Source organism: Hakea prostrata, unplaced genomic scaffold (assembly GCF_041222555.1).
Source record: "Hakea prostrata isolate BN-2017 unplaced genomic scaffold, UWA_Hpros_2 contig_87, whole genome shotgun sequence".
Classification (NCBI taxonomy): Eukaryota; Viridiplantae; Streptophyta; class Magnoliopsida; order Proteales; family Proteaceae; genus Hakea; species Hakea prostrata.
The window spans coordinates 147,525-158,391 of record NW_028291206.1 but is presented as its reverse complement, the minus strand read 5'-3'; the positions used below and the strand labels follow the sequence as shown (position 1 = coordinate 158,391).

The 10,867-nt window shown below is 38.3% G+C and overlaps 1 protein-coding gene across 5 annotated transcripts; it reads left to right on the top strand.

The window, feature by feature from the left end:
- The first annotated feature begins 999 nt into the window (after positions 1-999).
- Positions 1,000-10,773, top strand: LOC148998944 (pentatricopeptide repeat-containing protein At2g20540-like). 5 transcript variants are annotated; one of them, XM_089141589.1, is made up of 5 exons: positions 1,000-1,129; positions 1,278-1,357; positions 7,282-7,361; positions 8,733-8,762; positions 8,849-10,773. In XM_089141589.1, the coding sequence occupies exons 2-5, from the start codon at positions 1,330-1,332 to the stop codon at positions 9,983-9,985; spliced, it is 1,275 nt and encodes a 424-aa protein (XP_088997715.1). In that variant the 5' UTR covers positions 1,000-1,129; positions 1,278-1,329; the 3' UTR covers positions 9,986-10,773. The 5 variants fall into 5 exon arrangements, with proteins under 5 accessions (XP_088997715.1, XP_088997714.1, XP_088997712.1 ...); XM_089141588.1 differs by lacking the exon at positions 1,000-1,129 and having other exon boundaries at positions 1,170-1,357; XM_089141590.1 differs by lacking the exons at positions 1,000-1,129; positions 1,278-1,357 and having other exon boundaries at positions 7,281-7,361; positions 8,707-8,762.
- The last annotated feature ends 94 nt before the right edge of the window (positions 10,774-10,867 follow it).

The window sequence follows — 10,867 nt, the reverse complement described above, 5'->3', positions numbered from 1 at the left end:
TTTTGATATCTGGTATCATTTTCCGCACTCTGATTATAATGTTTATTCATTCTTATGTTGAATAATTGTTTATAATATTTAAACCTTGATTATTTCCTGTTCATGATTATGTTATTGTATATGTGGGAGGATGATTTCCTCGATACTTGATCTTCGGGGTTGTGGATCACATTCTCGGGTATGCCAGTTAGGGTACCGATTGGGAGGATGTGACACTACCTCGTCCGATGATGTCAATCATCCGACAGGTTAGGGGGCTAGTGTTACGGGAGATACACACTCCGGTTGATCGGGTACAACTCTCACTCGAGTAATCAACTAGCTAAGTGGTCGGGACTTAGCCCGGTCAAATGTGACTGATATGTAACACTCCATTCATGCTAAGTCAAAGAAGGCAATGTTAGCATAAATGGAAGGTCTACCCCAGAGACTGCTAGGTGGATCAAGAACCGGGATCCTGTCGGTTCTAAGTAAGGTAACCCATACACTACTTAACAAGGAATCGCTCCTTAAGTATGGACACAAACATTTTCTAGTGAATCCCTGAGTAGCATTCGCTCCTGATCTTAATATGATCCCCGACTGATTTAGCCATCGGAGGTGGTTGCCCAACATCCAAGTTGGCCTGCGTCTAACTTCTCTTGCAGGTCTTATCATCTTCTTGTGCCGGAGATTATTCGGGAGCCAATCCAACTAGGTCGGGACCAAGATCAGATCTGAGACGCAACAACAATAATATTAATTAAAGGTAATTTAAAATTTTAACTAATGGAGTACTTGAAGATAATTTAAAATTCAAATTAAAACATAGTTTCAAATGAAGGTAATTTGGGGTTTTTAAAAAGTATCTAATGATAAAAATAGAATTTAACGAAGAAAATTAACAGAAGGTTGGTGTTTGATAATATTTTTAGTTAAGGGGAGGTAAAATATATTATCCAACTGAGAGTGTCCAAATATCATTTGGTCCAAAAAACTAACAAGGGTGAACTACGATACTTCAAAGTGGCATCGTAAATTCAGTTGATCTACTAGAGAAGGTCGAAACTTTTTATCCGTGAGTGAGTCCCTAGCTGAACAGGCAACGTAACCATCCGACCGTGGGAAAAGAAAGGAGGTGAAAACAGAGGTAAGGAAAGAAATAGATAGGGTTTAACAGCTTTGAATTCTATACCACGCTTTTGTCTCTCTTTTCTGTTCGATTCTTAGTTTTTAAAGGTTACTGATTGACAGGGATTTCTCTGGCTCTTCCTCTTGTCTCTCTGTTTCTTGTACAGTCTGTCGCTGCTGTAGCCATGGGCGGATGCCTATTGGAATCGACAACCACCTATGCCTAAACGCCCTCGGGCTGACTACGGTAAGTTCATTTTCCTCAGACATGGATTTTAGGGCGTGTCCTAGGTTCCTTTGTGCGTTGATTTGGTGCAATTTCTCACTTGTTTTGTTTCGGATTATTTTTTGTGACTCAATGTGGATTGTTTATGCGTCTTTAGCTTGTGTTCGAATCGGTATGGTAAAAAAATTTGAATAAGGAAAACCAGAACCGTACAACGGTTGCGGTATTTGCAAAAATGGTCCGGTACGGTTTTGGTACAAAATGGGTATAAGAAAACGGCTTGAACACGGTTTCTAGTGCGGTCCGGTTGGTTTCGGGACAAAATCAGTTTCACTCACCAATTGAAATAACTATTAACAAGTAAGATTGTTGAGTGATAAAGACTCACGGTTATTGATTTGAATCACTCACCACGGATAACTACATGTCTACATCCATTCAATAAAATAAAAACACCTGGTTTACTAAAGAAGATGTATCCAACAACTTATTAAATCTGTCACACTCACTGCTTTAGCTTAAAAACTTGAATGTCTTCACGTCAGAGTTCAGACTAGAAGCCCATCACTTTAATTTCTTTTGCATCATTCATGTGAACTGTGAAGGCTGAAGCCCATCACTGAAAAGCTCTGGTAACTAGCTAGAAACTCTTTAAAACTCATATTTACAAAAGTTTGACTACAGTAGTGAAGTTAATTCAGAGGATTCCCACCTGTATTTTATGTACAACTACTGTAAATAAAAACCCAGAAAAGGAAGAGCAGAGAAGAATTCAAGAGGGAGAATACCAACGCAATAAATTGTACATGAAACCCATACCAATATATAAAGCTGAAACCCAGCTAATTACAAAAACACACACAAACCATAAACCAACTAGTGAAAATCCTCCTATTCATAAGCCTCTCTAGCTGTCTAGCATGCTCAGTTGCTCCAAATCAGTATGGTCTTTTTGAATATCAGCATGAATACATGCAAGAATAGAAATTAAATAAGAAAAGCAGTCATTAAAACATGTAGAAAGAAATCAGCCTTAAGAGTTTCCGTCAGAATGAAATTTGAAGTAATGAGGATCCTCTCACTCAAGGAGCCACAAAATGCGGTTGATCAACACTTGAATTATCAACTAATAATTATCAGAGGGACTGGGAGATGTATTCTGCTCTTGGCAGCCATCGATATCAACTCAAACTATGTCTTCCATGGGTTACAAGCAGTGTATTTGTAAAAGCTAATAGAAGACTACTAATTGTAGTCAAAAACTAAAACAAACTCTAAGACAGACCTTGAAACCAACTAGTACTAAGGTTATCCATAGCTAATTCTAGTAAAGAACACCAAAAAATAAAAAAATAATAAAAAAAAAAAAGAAAAAAAAAAGAAAAAAGAAATGCCAAGTATAAAAGAACCCAAACTCCAAACATCTCTACATGTAACTGCATGACAGTGTTACTCAGATCCTCTGGGAAACCATAAATTACAATCAGATCCTAATCCCTAAGGAAGGATAAAGAACCTTCAAAACAAAACAGCTGTCTGCATAACATATTTAAGAATTTCAACTAGTATCTTTGCCAAAAATCCACCTCATTCTCCACTGCTAGGTTTTAAATATCCCTAGGCAGCAAACTTTTGGAGTTCAGATTTGAAAGCAAAAGCATATATGTTCCCAGGACAAACAGCAAGATGAAACCAATGGTCTAGGCAAGGAAGTTATACGATGTATATGTTATAATTCTAAGTCATAATATAGATACCGTACTAATGCAATGGCTTGAGCAGCATCTTGCCTTCCCAGCATTTTCATTTTGAATCAAAAGCTTAAGACGCTCCATAGGTGCAGCAGCAATTTTAAATAGAGCTGCAGCACCCAACAGAATATTAAAAGCAATTTTGGTGGAGCTTTTCTCGTGGTGGGCTTGAACAGAGATTGGTGAAGTAGCTTAGGAAACCACGGATAGACTAATCTTCATGTTGCATGCCTGTGTTACTGGGAACTGCAAATTTGAATTGCAAAAGTTCCCATATGAACAACACCTTTCAGAAATAGCTGGTCTATCAAAGACACCATGGTGTGTTGGCACATCACTGGAAAGACTAGACCCAAGATTGAGCTGTCCAGTAACCTTTTGAAGGACCGTTGGGTGCTGAGGCCGATCACCAGCCATCATATTTTGCAAACTGAAAACCCTAAAACTAGAAACTACTGGCAGGACAAAGCAGACACAGATTTTTAACACTCAGTTAAATTATAATCAAAAGAAAAAGGACTATCAGGCATTGCTCGAACTATGAAAGACAAGACACAAATACAAAGTAAAGCGAAAAATCCTAGAATCCAAGAATCAACCACAGTTAACACCAAAGTGAAAAAGATATACATATTACATGCTACATAAAAGTGAAGTCGTAACTCGTAACAGTAGCAAATGATCCATTGAAGAAGCAATAACCGAGTAAAGTAGCACAGGAAAGAATCGCAGGTACTGCTCAGTCTACTCGTATGATTCATTAAACAAAGAAAACAACTCAAATCAGGGTATTGCTAATAAATTGAGGAAAAAAGAAAAAAAGAGAGACAAATTCTATACCCACTTACGGCTTACCCTGTTTGTTAGTTTATTACCCAGGTGTTCGTCTCGATCTCTCTAGTCTCTGACTCTCTAATCTCTATTCCTTTAGTTGCCCACTTGGCACTCGCCCTTTGGCTTTGGACTTTGCCACTTTGGTACCACTGCGGCTCTGCTCTATCGTGAGAAGAAGATGATGAGAGATTCACAGATGAGAGATTGAGATGAGAGATTTCTGCTCTATCTTGCTGCCTTGCTGCCTTGCTGGTAGAGATTCTAGAGAATATCAGGGATTCACTGATTCAGGATGAGAGTGAGACGAAGATGATGAGAGAATCAGAGATTGAGAGAATCAGAGATTGAGAGATAAGAGATTGAGAGTGAGACGAAGACGATGCTGTCCGTTGTCAAGGTTGAGACTTGAGCGGACTGGGAAATAGCAAATAGGGCAAACATGAACTTTACCCTGAATTACAATTTAACCCAAAATTTCGGTACGATTCTGGTATGTACTGTCGGTTTTTACAACTGAAACTGATACCAGTACCATACCGTACCAAATTTCAAAATTCGGTTTCGGTCCATATCGTACTGAATTTTGAACGGTCCGGTATTAGGCGGCGCAGTTCGGTACGGTTATACAGTTCCGGTACATAGTTGACACCCTTAATTTTACTACGGAAATTCTCCAGAAAGGGAGCTTTTACGATAGTAATTTGACCGTAGAGTTCAGACTCCCATTGACTTGTGCAACACAAACTTGTCTTAAGAGTTGTTTTGACCAGGTATAGAATCTCGAGATCTTGGTGGTACGGTGCATTCCCAGTTTGATGTTTTGATGGGCAAATAGCCATTTTTGGCCTTGAAACATTAGAGTGAAGCTTATTTTAGGCTTAATAAACATGTCTAAATCTTCAAACTGTTAGTTTAAGAAAACATCAATTTCATGCTTTTGATTTGCGTGGGCAGCAAATGTCGAATGCTTGTGTAACATCTGCCTACCCACATTCTTTTGAGTGCTATCTTAAGTGATTTAATGGGAAAATAAAACAACTGGATTATGGAATGATGGATAACATATTATAGTAATAATTATGGACATAAAGTAAAAACTACATGGTATAGTGAATTCGTGAACAATGCACAACAAACATCAAAAACACCCAAGCACATTGAATAATACATATGGCATAGACACCACAGTCTTCTATGTCCCAATATATGGTATGGTCAGTCTGCCTATCTGTTGATATGAACTATGTCAAGTTGCATCAAGTCTACTCATTGTTTGGTGAAACCAACGTGCATTGTATTTCGTTTGTATGACATGAATGTCATGTCAGAATGTTCAAGAAGAAACAAGAGTTGTTTCTTCTCAAGCAGGTTGAGGTTTTAGGCATTTGGTCGAGATTACCTTTGAGTTAATGGAAACTGTAATAAGAACCATGTATAAACCTGGTTCCTTGCCGGGGTTCCCGAACAGATATGGGTTGGTCCAAGGTATGTGCACCCACATCAATTTTGATAGTTTGTAGAGAAACTTCCTGAGGTAGCCTTGATTGAATGAGGTCAGATAACCAAGATCTGGAGTCAAAACCAAGCTTTTTCCAATACGAGTGAGAGTTTCTTGCAATTTCAGTTATGAGTCTATGGAATGATAAATAAACAAGTCTAGAAAGAGAGGTCGCTGGGATGTTTGTGGCTGTGAAGCTCCAAGAGTAACATGCAGTTTATGAACCTTCCAAGTCCAAGTCCGAGAGAAAGTGGAGGCCCAATAGAACCCCTAGGCTTGCTGCCCAGCTGCTTGTTTATAGTTTTAGTTCTGTTATTTTAGTGTACTCCGTAGAACAGTGGCAGAATTGTAATATTGTTCACTTGAAGGTCATATCAGGCATGTGAGTCTACCTTTTTTTGAACTTTTGGTTTTGTATTATTTTAAGTCAGACCTTGTACAGATCTTACGATAAAGACCTCTTAGTATTACGATTCAGTTAGAATAAGGCATCAGATTAGGAGTTCCAACCCATCATTTGTATAAATAGACCCCTCTACTTGATTGGGAAAAGATCAGACTGAATATTGAATAAGAAAGCTTCTCTTTGAGGAATTCCTTGTGATCGTTAGTGCGTTCAAGTTCTGTCAATAGAGGGTTGGAGATCCAAGGCTGAAAAGGGTTCTGAGATGAAGTCAAGCCTAAACACTTGCAAGTGGTTGAAGATTATAGTTCAACCTTTGTCGATCTGAGCATTCCATCATTAAGGCTCCATTCAGGTATTACCTTTTTTTAGAATTTTCTTGAATTTTTCGAAAGAGTTACCAAGACCCCCAAAATCAAAGATTAGATTTATGCCAATCTAGCTGTTAGATCTCCCACATTTTAGGTACATCATTCCCCTAACCCTAGTGACCTTGGATCCTAGTTTGACCCCATTCTGACTATTCAATTTCAAGACAGATATTTTCTTGAATTTTAGAAACTCCCTAATACCCCCAAAATAAACCCTTGTTTCTTCCAATTTAGCTGTAAAATGGCTTTTTCAGGTGTTAGACTGAACGAGTGCACTCTCTTGAGTAATCTAAAAGTATGTGGTATTCTGGGTGTTCCTGAAAATGGGATGCAAAGTCATGTAGGTTGTGTTAAAAAGGCTTGAATTTGCCGCAGTTGTTGGGCATTCAGTTATTGATATGTACTCCAGATGTTGAAGGATTGAGGAAGCAACCCAGATGTTCAATCTAATGCCTGTTAGAAATCTCAATAGTTAGAATGCAATGATTACTGGGTACACTGACACAGATACAATGGTAAGTCTCTGCTTTTCTGTAAGGAAATGCAAATACATGGAGAAACACCTGATGTGTTTACTTATGCTAGTGTTTTAAAATCATATAGTGGCCTTGGGGCAATTAATGAAGGAGCCCAAATTCATGGTCCTTGATCACAAGGGGGTTCCCTATTGGACTTCATAGGATTATGTCTAGTGTACTCCTTGACTTCTACGTAAATGCAGTTGCCTACATGAAGCAAGAAAACTCTTTGACCATATTGAGCCAAAAAATGCTGTCTTCTGGACTGCAATGATTATAGGTTATGCTCAAAATGGAGGTCTACAAGAGGCCATGGACTTGTTTAAACAATTCATGGAAAGAGGAGCTGAAGTGGATGCATTTGTAATTTCTAGCATGATGAGTGCATTTGCTGATTTTGCCCATGTAGAACAAGGGAAACAAGTACATTCATTCACTATCAAAGTTCCATCTGGTTTGGATGTCTCAGTAGTCAATTCAATTGTTGATATGTATGTCAAGTGTGGATTGATGGAGGATGCAGAAAAGCTTTTCAATGAAATTCATATAAAAATGTGGTTTCCTGGACAGTTATGATCACTGGCTATGGGAAGAGCATGGTTCTGGCAAAGATGCAATCCGTCTCGCCTAAACGCCCTCGGTTGACTACGGTAAGTTCATTTTCCGCAGACATGGATTTTAGGGCGTGTTCTAGGTTCCTTTGTGCGTTGATTTGGTGCAATTTCTCACTTGCTTTGTTTCAGATTTTTCTGGTTGATTATTTTTTGTGACTCAATGTGGATTGTTTATGCGCCTTTTAACTTCTGTTTCAAGTATGTTTTACTATGGAAATTCCCAAAAAAGGGAGCTTTCAGCGTTAGAAGTTTGTAAGATAGGAATTTGACCGTAGGGTTCAGACTCCCACTGACTTGTGCTTGTCTTGAAGAATTGTTTTGATCAGGTCTAGATTCTTGAGATCTTGGTGGTACGGTGCATTCCCAGTTTGATGTTTTGATGGACAAATAGCCATATTTGGCCTTGACACTTTAAAGTGGAGCTTATTTTAGGCTTAATAAACAGGTCTAAATCTTCTAACTGTTAGTTTAAGAAAACATCAATTTCATGCTTTTGATTTGCAGACTTGGTTGGAAACAAATGTTGACTGCTTATGTAACATCTGCCTTCCCACATTCTTTTGAGTGCTATCTTACGAGATATAGTGGGCAAATAAAACAACTAGATTATGCAATGACGGATAACATATTATAGTAATAATTATGGACATATAGTAAAAACTACATGGTATAGTGATTTGTGAACAATGCACAACAAACATCAAAAGCACCCAAGCACATTGAATAATACATATGTCATAGACACCAGTCTTCTATGTCCCAATATATGGTATTGTGAGTCTGGCTATCTGTTGATATGAACTATGACAAGTTGCATCAAGTATACTCATTGTTTGGTGAAACCAACCAAGTCATTTTTTCTTTTATTTTGGAACTGTGGATACTTAAAAGCTTGCAAGGTAAATCCTAGATCATTCTTTTGGAGTTTTAGATACCTTCATAGAAGCCGTGCCAAGTTGGAGTCAGTGATTGAGCATCGAAAACTTGAAGCAGTCTCTGTGGGAGCTTTTGCGACTCTGCTGTTCATGATATAGATTGAATCAAATAGTGCTCTGATGATACAAGAATTGGAGGATCAATTTGTACCCATTCTGCGAAAATGTTTCAGTATGGCAGAATTGAAAAAGATACATGCTCGTATGGTTAGGTACTCTCTGTCACAGAGTAACTTCCTAGTGACAAAGATGATTGATTTTTGTAATACCAAAGGTGAAACACAATATGCATATCTACTCTTCAGGCAGATAGTGGAGCCAAATATATTTCTCTATAATGCATTGATAAGAGCCTATACCACCAACTACTTACATGAAAATGCTATCATCATTTACAAGCAAATGATTAGGTGCCGACAAAGTTCACGTTCCATTTTTCCTGACAGGTTCACGTTCCCCTTTTTAATTAAAGCTTGTGCAGGGCTCCTACTTCTTGATCTTGGTAAGCAGATTCATGGGCATGTCTTCAAAAGTGGCTTAGCTTTGAATTCTGTGATAGGAAACTCACTTATCGATATGTACACAAAGTGTGCAAGTATGTCTGATGCTCACAGGGTATTCGAGAGAATGATGGAGAGAGATCCAATTTCATGGAACACTATCATTTCAGGATATGCCAGACTAGGACAGATGAAAAGGGCAAAGTTGATCTTTGAATCCATGCCAGAGAAGACTATTGTCTCTTGGACAACATTGATTTCTGGCTACTCCCGGATTGGCTGCTACACTGATGCATTGGATGTCTTCCGTCAGATGCAGTTTGAGGGCATTAAACCTGATGAGATCAGCATTGTTTCTATATTGCCAGCTTGTGCACAGCTTGGAGCTCTAGAGTTGGGGAAATGGATTCATGCTTATGCTGACAAAAATGGGCTTTTGCAGAATACTATAATGTGTAATGCTCTGATCGAAATGTATGCTAAATGTGGAACCATAGATGAAGCTTCCCATCTGTTTTCTTTGATGTCTTACAGAGATGTCATATCTTGGAGTACAATGATTTGTGGGCTTGCTAATCATGGAAAGGCATGTGAAGCAGTTGAACTATTTGCAAAAATGATTAGAGCTCGAGTAGTGCCAAATAGCATTACCTTTTTAGGTCTTTTATCTGCTTGCGCGCATGCTGGCTTCTTGGCTGAAGGATTGTGGCACTTTGATTCGATGAAAATGCACTATCAAATTGATCCAGGGGTGGAACATTATGGATGCATGGTGGATCTTCTTGGTCGTTTTGGATGTCTTCATCATGCCCTTGAGTTCATCAAGAAGATGCCAATGGCACCGGATTCAACCATCTGGGGATCTTTGCTCAGTTCTTGTAGAACTCATGGCAATCTTGAGATTGCTATGATTGCAATGGAGAACCTAATAGTGCTTGAGCCGGATGATCCAGGGAACTATGTCTTACTTTCGAACATTTATGCAGACTTGGGGAGGTGGGATGATGTCTCAAGGATGCGCAAGCTTATAAGAAACAGGAGAACAAAGAAACCCCCTGGGTGCAGCTTGATTGAAGTCAACAGTGTAGTTGAAGAATTCATAGCAGGGGATCTTTCAAAGCCATTTTCATTTGAAATCAAGGGGATATTGACACTGTTGGCAATGCAGCAGAAGAGCAGTAGTACAGTAGTTGAAACACTGAAAGAGGACATGACAAATCTGTGAAGTTTCCAAATAGATAAAAGGACATTAAAGTGAAAACCTGGAATGCTATTTCTACAGCTTGCACAAGCAACCAGATTAGTTCCCCCATTCTCTTATTGTGCTGGCAGGCCTATTAGAGGGAGTGGGACTGCGAACTTGTCCCATGAAGCACCAGGGAACCATTCATTCCTCCTGGGCTGCGCTTTCACGTGTCTGGGGTCCAATTAGATCAACCAGTGATTGCTTTACAGACTTGTTTTACAAACAAGCTGGATTCCTCAATAAGGAATGAGGTGGGATGGAGCTCTGAAAATTTCTCCCTACAAAATGCAAAAAGTTTTCTATGCATGTTCTGCTTGATTTCCATTTCAAGCAAGTCGAAGAGAGTGTAGTTTTAAGGTCTTTCACATGTAGAACTGGTGACCAAATGGCTATGACTTGTCCTGTCATGAATAATTTTCAACTTCAAATTTTTTGTTTGGGTTAACATAACCCACATTTACTGGTTAAGGGTAGTTTTTTGAAATAAGAAAAACAGAAAACTATGATTTAACAGAAAATGCTAACTAAGTGTATTATTATGCAATTTAGGTGACATTTTGAAGTATTTGTCAGTTTTGACATATTTTTAGGGTATCTGTACTTTTCACCATATGTCTTGGGTATCTATGAGATTTTTTTCTTTTAATTCTACTAGAAAAGAAAAACAAAATCAAATCAAGAAAGTAAATATCTCAGCCATTTTTTTCTTTTCATAAGATGATATTATAGTCCCTATTTGTTAGAGCTACAGATATACGACATTTATTCTTTTATTATTATTAGGCAAAATTTATATCTCTCTAATTTACTTATTCTCTATTTACTCTTTTTTTTTTGGAAAAGTTTCACTTCTGAATCTCT

Coding starts and splice junctions, on each gene's coding strand:
- LOC148998944 (XM_089141586.1), top strand. CDS start 8,381: ATGATACAAGAATTGGAGGATCAATTTGTACCCATTCTGCGAAAATGT.